The following is a 19062-nucleotide window of genomic DNA, read 5'->3' on the forward strand; positions in this document are numbered from 1 at the left end:
TTTTTATCCTTAGTCATCCAGAACATACTGTAATTTCTTAGAAATCAATGATGGCATAATATACCTTTTTTAGAATTTAATTTTCTAGCTTAATCTATAATATAGGCCACCAATGAATACTGATGTTAAGAATGAATTTATTCAGAGTATTGTTAGTTGAGTTCTACATCCCCAAATGATAACTGTTCTTATTTATGATTTGTTTCTACTTGCTACTTTTTTTTTTTTTTTACACTGTACAACCCCCTTCAGTGCTCACAGCCCACAGGTAAGGCAGCTAGGCCATGGTTCAAGGCTGTAGTTTACTCTGGCATGGGTATACTATGAGATGCTTTTACTTTTTTAATGTGATGATTCTCTAGGTGGATACAGATTTTTTGTCCACTAGGTGTCACTCTTTCTTCATTGAAGGATTACTTCTCAAGGCATTGTGAAAAGTTTCCGATTACATCTTTTTATTACATTGCTTTTGATTTTGTTTTACTGTCCTTTTTTGCTACCACATTTTAACTGGTTAGTAAATAATTAATGTTAAAATAAATGTTAGTCATCACTGTTTGCAATTACCATTTTTAACTTATTCTCATTTTACATACAAGTTTACTAAGGCATAAAGAGGTTCATTTATATACTTGACCAAGACGGTGACTTTAAGTAAAGGAAATCTGACTTTAGAGTCTTCATTTTTTGTGGTTTTTAGATAGAGAAGAAGAGAGAGAGAGAGAGAGACAAGAACAATGATCTGTTCCTCTATGTGCCCTGACTGGGGATTGAACCAACAACCTCTGTGTTTCAGGGCAACGCTCTGAGCAGCAGAGCTATCTGCCAGAGCAGAATCTTCATTCTTAAGTATGCTACAAAAGAGGAACACTTTGTTGTCTTTTACATTTATAAAAAAGATTGTAAGTTTAGCGTTAGCAATAACTCAGGAAGGAGAGTCCAAAAATATATTCATATTTTTAGTCTTTCTGACTGATTTCCTGAAGGTGAGTTACATCCAGCTCCGATTAAAGAGGATTTATTTGTGTTTGTATATTGAGTGCCCAGAGTATTCTGTTGTTTTACAGTAGACGCAGGCTTACATAATTTGGTCATAGATTCTAACTAGTCTTAAGAAGTTAGACAGGCTCCTCTGCCTTCTTAATGAGTTTGTAAGTTTGGAGAAATAACTTTTTAAATTTATTTGCTAACTGGTTGATTTTTAATGTTAAAATATCATGTTTATGCTTTAATATTTGTATTGAAACATTTAGTTCTTTTTGGTAGGAGTAACTGTTAATACATATTCCATGGAATAAATAAATGCATTAATGAACATTGTTTTTCTAACTCCTTCTGAAGGTGAGGGTGGTGAGATCATCTCCACCAAGTTCTGAGTTCAAAGCCACAATGCTGGAGTCGTACCAGGTCTATAAGCGTTACCAGATGGTTATTCACAACCACCCACCTGATAACCCAACTGTGAGCCAGGTCAGCAGGCCGAGTGTAATTCTCTGTGCATACTGAACCTTCCCTTTCACTTGATAGCACTGTGTCAGTTCGTGGTTTACTTGTGGTACGTCTTCTATTCATTTTGCAGCATCTCTGCAAAAAGATAGGACTGGGTTAGTGGGCATTCTGAAAGGGCAGATTTCACCTCGTGCCAGGTGAAGTGCCAGTCATGTATAATTTCAAAGTGGAAAAGTTACACATACAGTGAATTATCTGTATTTGCAACCACTATGTTTAGATACGTTTATCTAAAAGTATTAGAGCTCTATGTAAAGATATTTGTGAGAAAAATGCAAAAAAACTTTATTTTTTTATGATAGGCATACTTTGCATAACATGATTAATATGCTTTATCCCATTTTAAAGTCATATAGAAAGGGTTCATAGCAGCTAACTTACTCTGTTGATGTTCTACCCATACTCACCTGAGTGGAACTAGAAAAGTCAGATGGACTATTTTAACAGAAGTCCTCATTTCTTCTAATTTTATAAATGAAGTTATCCAGGAAAAATCCAGAAGAGGAAGAAACATAAAACACCTACCACGTCGTGGTGACAAAAGTAGTGGCTGTTAACCATTAGCAGCAATATTGACTCTAGGGTGTGCAGAACACTACCATAGGTAGAGAAAAAACCCAAGTCAGACTAAATTGTCTTGGCCCTGATGTATCGTTTTCACCAGGGCTTCAGGTTCCGTGTCAGGTCCCTTGTTCCAAAGTCTTCATTTCATGACAAATTCCAGTGCTGAGCTTTGGAAGTGGATTTGTGGAGATCTTAACGCTAGCCTCACCTTCAGAAGCATGTCATCAGGTCGAGAGGTCTCAATAGCATTTGCTTGTATTTTGTATTTTCCTTGCTCTGAAGGTGAGGTTAGTACCTGTCTCCTTTGAGGACCCAGAGTTCAAGTCGTCCTTCAGCCAGTCCTTTTCTTTATATGTCAAGTATCAAATGGCCATACACCAGGATTCGCCCGATGAGTGTGGGAAGACTGAGGTACCTTTTGTTAAACGTTTTTTTCTATGTTCATGAGGTTGCCTGTGAAGAAGCGTACTGTAATTTTCTTATGTCATCTTTTTATGTTAAGTGGAGTGCATATTACTGTCTACTTTCAGTGTGTATCGCTGAATATTTGTGAAAATGAGTCATACATGTCAGCACCTTAAATCCTCAGAATAAAAGAATACGTTCTTATTCAGCGTTCTGCCCAGAAAGCTGAATGCAGCCTGTTTGTCTGCTGTCATCGGGGCAAGCCAGCCAGCAATACCACTGAGTGTTCGTTCCGTGCCAGCCTTCCTGCACAGGCAGAGGGAAGCCTCTGACTTCAAGGACCGACAGGCAAATGGGCCAGGCAAACCGATAGATGATGTCTCCACAAGACTCAAGGGAAAAAAGAAGTACATATGTTGAGATCATTTAGAGCAGGGGTCCCCAAACTTTTTACACAGGGCCAGTTCACTGTCCCTCAGACTGTTGGAGGGCCGGACTATAAAAAAAACTATGAACAAATCCCTAGGCACACTGCACATATCTTATTTTAAAGTAAAAAAACAAAACGGGAACAAATACAATATTTAAAATAAAGAACAAGTAAATTTAAATCAACAAACTGACCAGTATTTCAATGGGAACTATGCTCCTCTCTCTGACCACCAATGAAAGAAGTGCTCCTTCTGTAAGTGTGGCAGGGGCCGGATAAATGGCCTCAGGGGCCCGCGGGCCGTAGTTTGGGGACCCCTGATTTAGAGCATCATTTTTTAAAATTTATATTTTATTTTTTAATTACAGTTTGCATTTTTTAATTTATTCATTTTAGAGGGGGGATGGAGAGAGAAAAAAAGAGATAAGGGGGAAGAGCAGAAAGCATCAACTCCCATATGTGCCTTGACCAGGTAAGCCCCGGGTTTCGAACCAGTGACCTCAGTGTCACAGGTGGATGCTTTATCCACTGCGCCACCACAGGTCAGGCCACAGTTTGCATTATTATTATTTTTTTGTATTTTTCTGAAGTGAGAAGCGGGGAGGCAAACAGACTCCCGCATGCACCCGACTGGATCCAGCTGGCATGCCCACCAGGGGGTGATGCTCTGCCCATCTGGGGCATTGCTCCGTTCCAACCAGAGCCATTCTAGTGCCTGAGGTGGAGGTCATGGAGCCATCCTCAGTGCCCAGGCCAACTTTGCTCCAGTGGAGCATTGGCTACAGGAGGGGAAGAGAGAGATAAGAGAGGAAGGAGAGGGGGAAGGGTGGAAAAGCAGATGTGCCCTGGCCAGGAATCGAACCTGGGATTTCCACATGCTGGACCGGCGCTCTACCACTGAGCCAACAGGCCAAGGCCCATAGTTTGCATTTTTTTAAAAATTTTATTTATTGATTTTAGAGAGAGAGAGAGAGACAGAAACATTGATCTGTTCCTGTATGTGCCCTGACGGGATCGAACAGGCAACCTTTGTGCTTTGGGGCAGTGCTCTAACAACTTAGCTATCTGGCCAGGCCTACAGTTTGTATTCTATATTATTTTGAATTAGTTTCAGATGTATATGGAGCATCATTTAATAAGCATTATCGAGGGCCTGTACTTACCAGGTTAGAGGGATTGAGAACAAGAAATTGCTTAGTTGTCACAGAGGAACAGTGATGTATGTGTTAGAAGAAGGATACCAACAGATGCAGAATTAAAGTTTTCTTTTTTCTTTTTTTAATGACAAAACGTTAGCTTAGAAGTGCTGGTTAATAAGACAGGAAGGAGTTAATGCATGTCTCCTAAGAGGGAGGGCTCTGTGTCTCAGAGCCTTGCTAGTTCAGTTGTGTGCAGACTGTCACCGTACAGAGCTCAGTCTCGGGCCCCACCTCGGACCTCCTGCATCAGAATCTGCATTTTGAACTCGGTCCCATGTGATTGATTCATGGGCACATTCTGCCATGGGAAGCACTTCCGTAAGTTCCCCATTGAGACGCAGCTGTGGATGCTGCGTTGACAGGTGTTAGGGCTGCTGCAGGGTCCCAGGCGCTCCCTCTGATAGTCTCGAGGTGTCTTTCTCCTTTCTGAGCATTAGTCCTTCCTCCTACCTGGAGATTCTGGATTTGTGCCTGCATGCTTACTGGCTCTAAATAGTGGGGCCAAAACATGCCGACATGAGTTGATATGTTTACTGGGTGAAGATCACTTTTCCGGGACGTTTCTTCTTAGGCTTCAGGCCTCTGCTGAGTCCTTGCTCGCGGACTTAGTTCATTGCTAAAGGTACTCACAGCGCAGTTGGGACTCGGGGACGCAAGCTCAGCACTGTGTGAGTTAACAGCTAATGCTGGAAGCAGCTTTGGGCTGGACGGAGGTTCGGGAGGCTCTTCTGAAGCAGTTTCATCTGAGCCAAGCCTGAAAAGGGGGTTTGTCAGGCGGAAAGGGACAAGAGCGTTCTCAGCAACAGACTGTACGTAATAAGTGTAAGGTGCCTCCTGTGGAGTGACTGTTCTTGAGAAATTGAACCTGAATCCACAAGCTTATAGATACAATGATTAGTTCACAGAAAATAGGAAGGATAAGGGAACATATAAAAATGACATAGGCAATTCTGTGAGACAAATGACCTCTTTTCTTTAAACACATGATATGTAATCAAACGCTGCTTTAGAAAAGAGAAGGAAATCTTTAAATTAAAAATTAAAAACTTAAAAAAATATGATACCATGAACACACTCAGCTAAAATAACAATATCATGTAATACCCAGTATTAGTTCAGTTTTCTTTAGTTGTCTTGAAACAGTTCGAATTGGAATCCATGTGAGGTCTGTACATCATTTGGTTGATAGTCTCCTAAACATCTTTTAATTTAGACCAGATTTCCCTCATGCCTTTGAAAGCATTTTTAAAAGAAACTGAGTCGTCTGTTTTGAAGTTAGTTTTATTTCCTTCCATTGATTCTGTTTGAAAATAAAAATGACTATTTATGTATGGTGTCTGTGTGAGAGAAACGTCTCTCTCTGTGTGTTTTCTATGTGTGTGTACTTGTATGCGGGTTTATAGTACACACCGTAGTACACCCTTCCCCATTCATGCACACATTTCCCCCTTTCTTACACAGGGGTGTGTCGGACTTGTTTGTATCGTGGTCACTTATAACAATATGGGGAAAGATCGTCACCACTCCATGTCCTAGCTCATAGAACTCTTTTCATAGAAGTCCCCTTATTTTTGCTCATTTATTGACGTTCATTTGACTCTTTCCTGTCTTCTACTCTTGATTAGTGTTGTGGTGAGTAGTAGCCTTGTGCGTGGAAGTTTTGTATTTTTGTCCATGTGTCTGTTACTGGTTTTGATTGCTGGGTCAAAGGTACATTTCTCTTTAGAGGGTTTCTCTCCACTGAGTGGTTCCTTTTGGAGCCAGCAAACTGGGAGATGACCTGTTATCACCTGCCCTCCTCAAGAGCATACTTGGAGGAGGGTCCTTATCTCACCTGCATGTTTGAAGAAAAGTAGAGCGGTTCCCACATAATGTTAGACAATCCAGAACCCTGCCTGCTGCCGAATGGCACTTTGGTGGCAGGGTTTTGTGGGAGGTTTTTATTCAGGAGTGACGAGACTTGAGGCAGAGGCCAGGTGAGGGCTGATGGAACTCGAAGCTAGCAGTGGTCAGAAGAGGAAACGACAGATCCCGAGGAGGTCGAGTTGACAAGGATTGGGTATTAGACCTGAGGATGTTTGGGAAGTTAGAAATGGTGGAGAGTGAAGAGTCCAGACTGATTCTGTGAACTTCTGGCTTGAATGACTAGGTCGAATGTGTTCTCTTGACCTGCTTTAGGGGCTCCGGGCGGCAGCTCACTGTACTGTGGTTATGCTCATATAATGACCACAGCTAAATTAAGTATGTTCAAGAAAAGACATTTTTTGCTTTTGTTGTAAAACATTTAGGTAACAGCATACTAAGTAAGGACTTGAAGCAACCACCATATCAGTGCATAAAATCTATTTTGACTCTGTTGGTAACCATAAAATAATCATTTAAATGCCCTGAAAATTAGGTTATTCTTGAGAGATTTGATGAAAAGGTAAATAAATACAGGTTATTTTTGATATTTAAAGCAGCAAATCAATCCTTTTTGGTAATATATTTAGAAAAATTCCACATTGGCCCTGCCAGTTGGCTCAGTGGTAGAGCATGGACCTGGTGTATGGATATCCCAGGTTCCATCCCTGGTCAGGGCACACAAGACAAGCGACCATCTTCTTCTCTCCCTCTTCTTCTCTTGCAGCCAGTAGCTTGATTGGTTCGAGATTAGCCCTAGGCACTGAGGATAGCTTGATTGGTTGGAGTGTCAGCCATAGGTGCTAAAAATAGCTTGGTTGACTCAAGCAGCGGCTCTAGATGGGGGTTGCTGCGTGTATCCTGGTTGTGGAGCATGCGGGAGTCTGTCTCACTATCTCCCCTCCTCTCACTTAAAAAGAAAGGAAAGTACATAATTGAAGATAGTGAAATTTCATAGGACTTCATAAATTACTTATCATTATGTTTGTTTCCATTACGATTTTCAATTATGCAGATAGATGCCATATTTTCACAAAATAATACAATAAAAATAAAATGGGAGTAATTGTGACCTACCTTTTGTACAGTTCTATATAAAACCAGCATTTAAGAATCTTTGTTTTTGAAAATAACAGTAATTCCTTATGATATAAATGGGGGATTTTTAGGTAAAATTTTATTGATGTTATGTTATAGAGTATACCATTACCTAATAATATTTATTAAATGCCTTTTGTTCCTTAGAATAATTAAAATTAGTCTCAGCTTTTTAAAATTATTTGAAAAAAAGACTATAGACCTAGTCCCAGTAGTTTCCTCACACGTTTCAGGCCCTGATTAGATTGTTTCCTGACATATATTATGGACTTTCAAACGTAAAGGAAAATGGACAGACTAGCGCAATGGTTGGCAAACTGCAGCTCGCGAGCCACATGCGGCTCTTTGGCCCCTTGAGTGCTGCTCTTCCACAAAATACCACATGCGGGCGCTACCTCGATAAGGAATGTACCTCTCTATATAGTTTAAGTTTAAAAAATTTGGCTCTCAAAAGAAATTTCAATCGTTATACTGTTGATATTTGGCTCTGTTGACTAATGAGTTTGCCAACCACTGGACTAGTGTGATGATCACTCGTATACCCATGACCTGGATTCAGCAGTGGCTAATGCTTTATCTGCTGTGTGTGAGTCATGACATTTTACTCCTAAATTCTTGAACATGCAGTTCAAGAATAAAACATGTCCTTCAAAGTGCAGTTTTATTTTCATACATAAGAAAATTAACTGATTCATAAATATTATCTACTATCTGATCCTTATTTAGATTTTCCCATTTAAAAATTATCTAATCTAGGTTTATATATTTAGTTGTTATATTTTTAAATTCTAGAACAGCTTTTATCTTTTAAATATTTTTTATGATACTTCTTCAGCTTTTTACTTTGAAACTGGAAATTTATGAACAGAAAAGTTGAAAGAATACAATAAATAGCCACAAAGTTAACTTTGTTAGATTTGCTTTATTTATTTATTTTTTAACTGAAGTTGTTGGAAGTAAGTTGTGAATAACATTTCACCTGTAAATACTAAGCATGCTTCTCCTAAGAAAAAGTATATTTTTCTACACAACCACATCACAGTTCATATTTACATATTCCCAGTTATACCAAAAAGATCTTTTCTCTTTCATTATAGTATGTGAGTTCCTTTCTCTATAGTATCGTCAACAGTGTGGTTTCAGACTTGGTTTTTGAAAATGTGTGAGAATCATCTCCCTGGTTAATTCTGAAGTTGTTGAAAAGATGTTCTAAAGTGACTTACTTTGGATACCTCGTTGTGATCGTAGGCTCATATGTTTGGAAAGAATTGTGTTTTGCATTTCTGTTTTACGTGGTTGTATGGCATGTAGGAGACGGATGCTGAGGGCAGGAGTCAGTGAGAGAGGGAACACCAGCAGCCTGCAGGACGAGGGGGTGGCAGTGCTGTGTGTTTCTGAGCACAGGGAATGTGATCAACAGTGTGAATTACGGGGCTTACAAGTGACCTAGCAAACAGCATCTTTAATGACCCATAACATTTTTCTCAGTGAGAATGTGAATTTGCCCTGTTAAATTTAGTGACTAAATCCAGGTAAGTGCCTTAATAAAATAGTTTAACTGGTTCACGAGAAGTGTTCTGTTTGTACTGTAAAGGCAGGTTTAAGTGAGCCCGTTCCCCCTCTGTCAGGTAAACGTGATGTGATGCTGCATGTGGGTGCATATGTATTATAGTTACGTTATAAAAGAATGAAAGGAAATTTGATTTAAATTTCGGGAGGGATATCTACTCCTCTCTCTCTCTTTTTTTTGGTGAGGTTGATTTTTTTATGTGAAGTACAGGTAGGAAGGATGGAAATAAGCCTGGCATGAGTGGTTTGCTTGTAAGTCACTGTGGAATCATGTATTGGGCTATGTCTAGTGTCAACATAGGGGGCTCTCTGGTGGCATTGTTGTGTAGCCTTCCTCATTGCCTCTGACCCTGGGTGCTGCGGTGAGGCATTGGGCAGCCACTGTTCTTGGATTCTGACTCCTCTGACTTCATTCTCTACAGAGTGGACGACTAGACCCTTCTGGAACCATTGGTCCCATGGCTTTATTATCTGCAGGGAACACCAGCCTGCTTTTGCTAAGTCCCTGTTAAAGATCTGTACACAAAAGGGTTTTCTTTTGTAAGTGTGACGTTTCCTATCTAGTTCAACAGATGAAGATTCTCAGGCTCTTGGTCACCCCGGTTCCTTGTTTCCAATTCTTCATTCTGCAGTGTCACCCATTCACAAGTTAGGAACAACAAGAGGGAGAGGAGAGGAGAATAACGTATTCCGAGGGAGCTAGCTGTTTTGTCATTGCAGAGATTGCAGAGCGGTCATCTTTGCTTCTGCTCGGATTGTGTAAGACACAGCACTCTGAACCCATTACAAGGCTAATGCAGATGTTATCCACAGACAATTAAATGACATCAGGACAGTTTTTTGCTACTTGTTTGTAGATAATCACAATGTTCACAGTGTCACTTACCACTTATTGATTGATTGGTTGATTGACAGAGACAGAGCGAGTCAGAGAGAGGGACAGATAGGGACAGACAAGAAGGGAGATGAAGAGCATCAACTCTTTGTTGTGGCTTCTTAGTTGTTCATCACTTGCTTTCTCATATGTGCCTGAGCAGGGAGTTCCACTTGGACTAGTGACCTTGGGCTCAAGCCAGCGACCATGAGATCATGTCTATGATCCTGCGCTCAAGCCAATGACCTCAGGATTTTGCCCCTGGGTCCTCTGCGTCCCAGTCCAATGCTCTATTCACTGCGCCGCCCCTTGGTCAGGCCTTACCATTTTTTTTAAAGAAATCTTTTTTAAAAAGGCTTTAAAAAATTAATAAACTTTTAAGAGAATTTTTAGCTTAAAAGGCTTTTTATAAAAGTTCATGTATTTGAAAGACATATTCCTAAGATTGATAAGTAAATCTGAATCATTTTTACTTTAATTTCAAAGAAACTTTAAATTTGACAACTTGAAGCATTCATAGGGTAAAGATAATAGTATCGTGAGCCCTGTAGATAGCCCAGTTCAGCACAACCAACACTGAGCCTCATTTTCAAACCCTTGCAACTTTTTGTTTATTGGATTATCTGAGAACAAGTCCCTGAAATTATGCCCTTTTATCAAGAATACTTTTTGTCTGATTCCAGCAGATGATTTTGTATAAATTTAAAACTACTGATAGAAATTATTTTAGGCTACTGTGCTTTCATGGAAACTATTTCCTAAATTAGTTCAGAGACCTCTGTTTGAGAGACTCAGATGTAAGGAGACCCATGCTTTTGATGGATACTTGTTTTGGGGGAATTATCTTATATTCAGGCATATGTGGTAATGAAAGGGGGAAAAGTCACAGTGGATCCATTCTGACTTCATGGAGAAGTCCAGTGGTGTTTGTTGTGAGGACCGAGTGAAGGAAAGGGTGCTTGGCTGAAAACCCACCGACTGCACCTTGGAAGTTACACTCAGGAGGAGAACCGTTAGGGATCAGCAGAGATTCTGAGGGCAGGGACAGTAGTGATGCTCTGGCCAGCCAGCCAGCCAGCATTTGCAAATGAAGTTATATATATTTTTTGTTTGTTTTATTTTTCCAATTGAACTAAATATTTGTTTGAATTAAGAGATTACATATGTTTAATTTTTTTTTTAACCCAGAGAGAGAGACAGAGACAGGCAGGAAGAGAGAGAGATGAGAAGCATCAACTCATAGTTGCGTCACTTTAGTTGTTAATTGATTGCTTTCTCATATGTGCCTTAACCAGGGGGCTCTAGCTAAGCCAGTGACCATGAGGTCATGTCAATGATACCACGCCCAAGCCAGCGACCCTGGGGTTTCGAACCTGGGTCCTCAGCATCCCAAGTTGACACTCTATTCACTGCCACTTGGTCAGGCTGTTTAAAATTTTATCATTAGATTAGAATTAGTCCTTTCAAAGGAAAAAAGTAATAATATTTAAAACCATTCAGTTTGGTTCATCACCAAATAATTTTCATTTTTAAATTACTTTTTTACCACATAAAACCGATGAAAGGTATTATTCAGTGAAGATTTGGATGAGTCTTTACTGCTTTACTGGGAACCAGAGACAAAGGAATTGTGGGTGTTTCTGGACTTTTGAACTGGTGATAGAAGTTCTTGCTTATTCTTAATGTCTGCTTTTGAAGAATTAGCCATATCAGAGGCCCATATCTGTAGTGTGCTTGGTGCTGTGACACCGGTTTGTCCAAACGGTGTGCCCGAGTCAGAGAAACTGCCCAGTGCCCGGCACAGAGCCTGAGGCAGAGCCGGGGCTGCAGTGCCACCAACACTCCCTGAAGGAATGAATGAATGAGTGGCGGCCGTGACTGTGCTGAAGAAGCAGCTGGAGAGAGGACGCATTGCCAGACGAGAGCTGCTCAGAAAGGCAACGCTGTTCTTGAAACCTGTGATGTGAAGCAAAAGGAAAATTCAGATGATGTCAAAAGCTCTTGACAGTTGTTTTTCTATAGTAAGTAAAAGCCGCTCTTAATTTCCTGAGAGTGTTGAGCAATTTACCTACAATGAGTTAAGCACATTTTAGTGAGTGCAGAGCTCATGTGATAGGAATACTCTTGTCGTGAGCACCATTTGTCTTGTATGTTAGGTCTGCTTTTTCCATTAAATCTGAGAGGCCTCAAGTTTTATGACCTCCCGTAGCGACTTGACAGGTGAACAATACTACCTACTGATGACTAGTCTAAACAAAGAAGGTTGTGTTTTGCTGTGGTAATCCATTTACTGTGCCAGATAATTTCAGGTAACTGCTTGCATGATTGAAAAGTAGTTGATTTTCTTCTACTTAGTAGTCATAAAAGTAAAATATGTATATATTATATACATGGTTATTTATTTAGAGCATAATTCTGCCTTTAAGAATGTGTAAAAATAGGGAATGTATTTGTGTAGTTCTGTAAATATGAGATACAGACACACACACACATACATGTGTGTTAAAGCTTTTCTGTGACACATTTTAGAAATAGTTCAAAACTTCATCCTTAGACTGGCTCCCCTGTGTCTTTCTCCTGGCTGTGGAGGAGTGTTCATTCCCAGCATGTTCTGGTCACTGGGGTCGGTTTGGGGATGCACAGATGAATAAGACATTGTCCTTTGCACATTTTAGCTAACAAATCTGAAAATATGTGATTTTTTTTGGTGTTTTTTTTTTTGGTGTTTTTTTTTTTTAACAGAGACAGAGTCAGAGAGAGGGATAGACAGGGACAGACAGACAAGAATATAGAGATGAGAAGTGTCAATCATCAGTTTTTCGTTGTGGCACTTTAGTTGTTCATTGACTCCTTTCTCATGTGCCTTGACCGTGGGGCTACAGCAGACCGAGTAACCCCTTGCTCAAGCCAGCGACCTTGGGTCCAAGCTGGTGAGCCTTGCTCAAACCAGATGAGCCTGCGCTCAAGTTGGTGACCCCGAGGTCTCGAACCTGAGTCCTCCGCATCCCAGTCCAATGCTCTATCTACTGCGCCACAGCTGGTCAGGCTAAAATACGTTTTAAAACTTCTTTTCGGCTTGACCTGTGGTGGTGCAGTAGAAAAAACGTCGACCTGGAACGCTGAGGTTGTTGGTTCAAAACCCCGGGCTTGTCTGGTCAAGGCACATATGGGAGTTGATGCTTCCTGCTCCTCCCCCCTTTCTCGCTCTCTCACATTCACTCTCCTCTCTAAAATGAATAAATAAATGAACAAATTGATTTAAAAAACCTTCTTTTCATAGGTTTGCATTAATGTTAATTAAAAATGTAGTACTACTACTATTAAGAGTTATTGGGGCCCTGGCCGGTTGGCTCAGTGGTAGAGTGTCGGCCTGGCATGCAGAAGTTCCGGGTTCGATTCCTGGCCAGGGCACACAGGAGAAGCGCCCATCTGCTTCTCCCCCACTCCCCCCTCCTTCCTCTCTGTCTCTCTCTTCCCCTCCCGCAGCCAAGGCTCCATTGGAGCAAAGATGGCCCGGGCGCTGGGGATGACTCCTTGGCCTCTGCCCCAGGCGCTAGAGTGGCTCTGGTCGCGACAGAGCGATGCCCCGGAGGGGCAGAGCATCACCCCCAGGTGGGCAGAGCTTCGCCCCTGGTGGGCGTGCCAGGTGGATGCCAGTCGGGCGCATGCGGGAGTCTGTCTGATTGTCTCTCCCCGTTTCCAGCTTCAGAAAAATACAAAAAAAAAAAAAGTTATTGGGACTACATGTACCCGACATGATATGGAGATATCTGCTCCTGCCAAGAGTCAGTCGGTCTGATTAAGTATGCAAATGGTAGCTGTAACCATTATTCATCCAGTGTTTTCCATATTTAAGTTGCTGCTGATATATTCTATTTCTCAATACTTGGACCAGAGGACTTTTAAAATAAATTTTGTCTTGATTTAGAAAATAACCCAATATTTCAAGGTCAATTTGATTTTCTTTCTTTTTTTTTTTTTTTACCAGCCTCGTGTCATTTAAATGATGACCTAGTTTTGGCCTCAGTGTCCTGAGTAGTTGCTCCTCAGAAATAATACTTACTGGCAGTTTCTCTGCAGGAAGTTCGAGTGCCTGGGGGGACACAGGTTTGCCTGAGATTTAACAGGGAGGGTGCGGGCTCTTGCCTCAGCAATTCGGCCCTGCTTCTCTGTTTATGGCCTCTTACCTCTGCCAGTTCTGCAGTTCATGAATGAATGTGTGCAGACATTTAAGCAGTAAATACTCATTGAGTACCTACTGTGTGCTAGGCATTATTTTAGACCCTGTAGATGCATAATTACCAAGACAGAAAAGTTCTCACCCTCAGGGAGATTATGTGCTAGTGAGGAAAATAAATAATAAATACCTATTTTGTTATTCCACTTATTTATGCATTCATTGGTTGATTTTTTTTTTTATAAAGATTTTGTTTATTGATTTTACAGAGAGAGAGAGTGGGGGGAGCAAGAATTACCAACTCACAGTTGCTTCACTTTAGTTGTTGATTGCTTGTCGTACGTGCCTTGACCAGACAAGCCCACGGTCTCCAACTGGCAACCTCAGCGTTCCAGGTCTACACTTTATCCACTGCGCCTCCACAGGCCAGATGATTGGTTGATTTTATATGTGCCCTGACCAGGGATCAAACCTGCAATGTTGGTGGCGTATTGGGACGACACTCTAACCAACTGAACTACCCAGCTAGGGGCCTGAGCATTCTTATATATATGTCTTTTGATAGACATAATACTCATTTGTCTTGGAGATATACCTACCTAGGAGTTAAATTGCTTTATCATAGGGTAAACATATCTTAGCTTTTATAAATCTTGCCAATTTTTCCATAGTGGTTGTATCATATGAGAGTTCTTACTGTCCCATAGTCTTACCAGTACTTGTTAGTGTCTGACATATTAATATTAGGCTTTTTGCTGGGTATTTTATTATATTATAATGGGGTTTTAATTTCTTAATAAATGAGTACCTTTCCATAAATTTATCAGCCATTTATTTGCGTATACTCACTATTGTAGAGTGCCTGTTTGCCCCACTTCTCTTTTTGGGTGGCTTGGTACAGTGAATTCTATAGATGGTGCAGGACACAGTAGGCCTCCCTAAGCCCCTGTCCTTCCTCAGGGCATCTGGGGTGGAAACTGGAGGTCAGGAAATTCTCAGCGTGTTGGGGGATCGATTCGGGGCAAGGACTCCCAGGGAGCTGAGGGCCTCTCTTCCTCTCACTCAGGCTCATGCTTCAGGGACTCTTATTCCTTGCTATAGCCAAATTCATTGTCATAGCAGGAAATGAGCTTGACAGAGTGGCCATTGAGGGCAGTGCCAGCCCAGCATTTGAAGGCTGAAGAGTGTGTGTCACTGTTAAGTTGCAGGAGACGACCTGGTCCTCAGTGTAGTCCAGGATGCCCCTGAGAGGGCCCTCCAACGCCTGCTTCACCAGCGTCTTGGTGTCATCGTACTTGACCGCTTTCTCCAGGTGGCAGGTTTGATCCACAACCGACACATTGGGAGTGGGGATGTGGCAGGCCATGCCAGTAAGTTCCCCGTTCGGCTCAGGGCTGACCTTGCCCACAGTCTCAGCAGCACCCATAGAAGCAGGGAGAATGTTCTGGCAGTGCCCTGGCCTTCACACCACAGCTTCCCAGCGGGACCATCCACCGTCTTCTGGGTAGCAGTGATGGTGTGTGGTACTCACAGGTCCCTCCACAATGGCCAGGTTGTCGTGGATGACCTTAGCCAGGGATTGGAGGGCAAGCAGTTGGTGGTGCAGGTGGTGCTGACAGTCTTGAGGGAGTCGACATCCTTCTCAGGGTTGGTTCATGCCCTTTGCAAACAGGGACGTCAGCAGAAGCGGCAGAGATGATGACCCATTTGGTCCCACCCTTCAAGTGAGCGCCGGAGCCCGTAGTGAAGACACCATGGGCCCCGCAGCACAGCGGAGACTCCCGTGGGCCCCACAGCACACTAGCACCAGTGTCACCCCATTTAACATCGCTGTAGTCTCTCTCCTGGAAGACGGAAATGCCTTTCCGTTGACGACATGCGTCCCGTTCTCAACCTCACTGTGCCTTCAAACTTGTCGTGGGTAGAATCACACTCAAACGTGTAGATCAGTGGTGGTCAGCCTGGTCCCTACCGCCCACAAGTGGGCGTTCCAGCTTTCATGGTGGGAGGTAGTGGAGCAACCAAAGTATAAATAAAAAGATAGATTTAACTATATAAGTTGTTTTATAAAGATTTATTCTGCCAAACTTCACGAAAATCCTACATAAAGTACTTGGTAAGTAATTATTATTATATGCTTTAACTTGCTGTACCTCTCTGCTTTATAAATTTTATAAAGTAAAGTGACTTCCCTACTTTATAAATCACCATTACTGTGGAACTGGTGGGCGGTTAGAAAAGTTTACTACTAACAGAGATACAAAAGTGGGCAGTAGGTATAAAAAGGTTGACTACCCCTGGTGTAGACCATGGAGTTGAGGTCAGCGAAGGGCTCACTGATGACAACAAAATCCACTTTGCGCCTGACCTGTGGTGGCGCAGTGGATAAAGCGTCAACCTGGAATGCTGAGGTCACTGGTTCGAAACCTGCACTTGTCTGGTCATGGCACATATGGGAGTTGATGCTTCCTGCTCCTCCCTCCTCTCTCTCTCTCTCTCTCCTCTCTAAAATGAATTAATAAAAAATAAAAATAAAAAACAACCCAAAATCCACTTTGCCAGAGTTAAAAGCAGCCCTGGTGACCAGGCTCCCAGTACAGCCAATCCATCCACTCTGACCTCCACCATCCTGTCTCAGGACCACACCGCTCTCACCCAGCCTGTCCTGTCCCATTGTGGTGCGAGAGGACACGCTGCCGGTGCACGGGAGGGGCACAGAGCCGGGCTCTCGTGTCTTTCTCTTTATCGACTGGGAGAGGTCTGTGCAGTCTCTGAATATGACTCTTTTCACGTCCATGTGTATTCTAGATCGCTTTCCCCAATCTGGAAATATTTGTATTCGATACCTAGGAGAAAATACTATTCTTAGAAGAATGCAATTTTAAAATTTTTTTCTATGATTTGAGAGACGGAGAGAAAGGAGAAAGGGGAAGGGAGTGAGAGAGAGAAACATTAACTCGTTCTACTTAGTTCCATTTAGCTGTGCACTCATTGATTGCTTCTCATATGTGCCCTGAGTGGGGATCAAACCCATAACCTTGGTGCACTGGGATGGCGCTCTACCCATTGTGCTGCCAGGCCTGGGCCAAGAATCCAAGTTCTGAAACAAATTTTTAGTTTTTTTTTTTTAGGATTTTTTATTTTTATTTTTTGTATTTTTCTGAAGCTGGAAACGGGGAGAGACAGTCAGACAGACTCCCGCATGCGCCCACCCGGCACGCCCACCAGGGGGATGCTCTGCCCACCAGGGGGTGATGCTCTGCCCCTCCGGGGCGTTGCTCTGCCGCCACCAGAGCCACTCTAGCGCCTGGGGCAGAGGCCAAGGAGCCATCCCCAGCGCCTGGGCCATCTTTGCTCCAATTGAGCCTTGGCTGCGGGAGGGGAAGAGAGAGACAGAGAGGAAGGAGGGTGGGGAGGTAGAGAAGCAAATGGGCGCTTCTCCTATGTGCCCTGGCCGGGAATCGAACCCGGGTCCCCCGCACGCCAGGCTGACGCTCTACCGCTGAGCCAACCGGCCAGGGCCAAATTTTTAGTTTTGATGCATTCCTGAGCACTCACTTTAAAGATTTAAGAAAGGAACAGATTTAAGATTTCTTTTAACTATAGTATATAAAATTTTGGTCCCAGTATTAACTTTTTAGTGTATTCATTGATTTTTAGAGATAAGGAAGGAAGAGAGAAATATTTGCTGTCCCACTGATTTGCACACTCACTGGTTGGTTCTTCTGTGTGTCTTGACCAGCACATACAAGCTTGAACCCACAACCTGGGTGCATCAGGACGATGCTCTCTAACCAACTGAGCTACCCGGCCTGGGCCCAGTGTTGACTGAAAAAAAAAATCCTAAGTTACTTTTTCTCTTAAATATACCTTTAAAATTGTTTTCATACTTCTTATGAGATATATTAATATTTTTTGCAAGTCCTCGACTTAACATTGTAAACAAGCAGACCTTAGGTCATTAGGGTCCTGTGGCAGTGATTCTCCCACTAGAGAAGCCAGTGATTGTGAATGAACTTGGCACACAGTGTCACCAGTGCTGGTCTCTTCACTGGGCGTTTCTTGTGGTGACTTATCCAAGGACTTCTTTTTCTTTGCATTTTGATACGAACTCTATTTATGGTGACTATGCTGCTATTAAATGTTGAGCACAAGATTCTTTTAGATTCTACTCTCTCTGAGTGTACCTCTTCAAGCTACAGAAGTATAATATTCTTACCTGAATTTTTAAATCCATATTGCAAACTTAATCTTCTAATCGCAAACTTAACATCCAGAGTTGGAGATAATAAATAATAAATGAATTTTTAATAAGTTCAAATGTATGCTATTTGTATAATATAAATAGAAATAAAGTCACTATGTATAAAACAGACATTATTATAGTGATCACATGAGGTAGGTAGGTGTTAGTGACTTAATTACAGCTCAGATTTCTCTTGCTCTTAGAAATTAGGGGGTTACAAGTAGTAAAAGAATAGGCATGGAAGTAACTCACTAATAAAAGATGTGTGTGAGCAAACTGGAGTGAACACTGGAGCAGAACATTGTAACTAGCTCGCAGCATTGTGGGCCTTCGTGATTCTGGGCAGGAATTAGAATCTTTCAGGAGGCATTTTGTTATAGTTCCTTTCCTGGTGTTGGCTTGAGCGTTAGCCCATTTACCAATTCAGAGTGCTACAGCATGCAGTCATCCCCTTGAGTGATATTATTGGGTAGGAATCATAACTTTTTTTTTAATACAGAGTTTGGGGATTATCGTTTGTAAAGATTTTACTTATTGATTTTAGAGAGAGAAAGGGGTGGGGAGCGGAAGCATCAACTTGTAGTTGCTTCTCTTATGTGCCTTGACCTTGACTGGGCAAGTCCCGGGGTATTGGACCGGTGACCTAGCATTCTAGGTCGATGCTTTCTCCACTGCGCTGCCACAGGTCAGGCAGGAACTGTAATTCTTAAAGGGAATGGAGAAGAAAAAAGACAAAACAGGGCCAATGATTCTTTGATAGTTTGTGTTAGAATTTTCTGATACTGTAAATGGCCATACTGAGTATTTTGAGTGATGGGTCAGAACTGGTAGGGACCAGTGTTTCCTTGAGTGAGTTTTGTGGAATATTAGTTCTGTGGAATGTTAATAAATGTTACACGAAAGAAAACAAATAAAAAGACAAAGAAACAAAATTCCCTGGTCATGTAACTTTGGGGAGCACTAGGTTAAATGAAGTTGAATGGCTTTTTGTTTCTGTTTTTGTTTCCAACTTGAAGGAGATATAATTGACATATCGTTATGTTGCCTAAAGGTGTGTGCCATATTGATTTGGTGCACGTAATACTAGAA

General features: G+C 41.9%; 1 protein-coding gene across 4 annotated transcripts in view; it reads left to right on the forward strand.

The window, feature by feature from the left end:
- ATE1 (arginyltransferase 1) overlaps nucleotides 1-19062 on the forward strand; it is a 141956-nt gene that overhangs the window by 18454 nt on the left and 104440 nt on the right. For 2 of the 4 annotated variants that reach the window (XM_066355734.1, XM_066355732.1), the window contains exon 7: nucleotides 2356-2484. In XM_066355734.1, coding sequence (XP_066211831.1) covers nucleotides 2356-2484 — 129 coding nt within the window. Of the gene's footprint in view, nucleotides 1-1341; nucleotides 1471-2355; nucleotides 2485-19062 lie in introns of all 4 variants that reach the window. The other 2 variants (XM_066355733.1, XM_066355730.1) reach the window with 1 other exon arrangement.

This window comes from Saccopteryx leptura, chromosome 13 (genome assembly GCF_036850995.1).
Source record: "Saccopteryx leptura isolate mSacLep1 chromosome 13, mSacLep1_pri_phased_curated, whole genome shotgun sequence".
In the NCBI taxonomy this organism is placed as follows: Eukaryota; Metazoa; Chordata; class Mammalia; order Chiroptera; family Emballonuridae; genus Saccopteryx; species Saccopteryx leptura.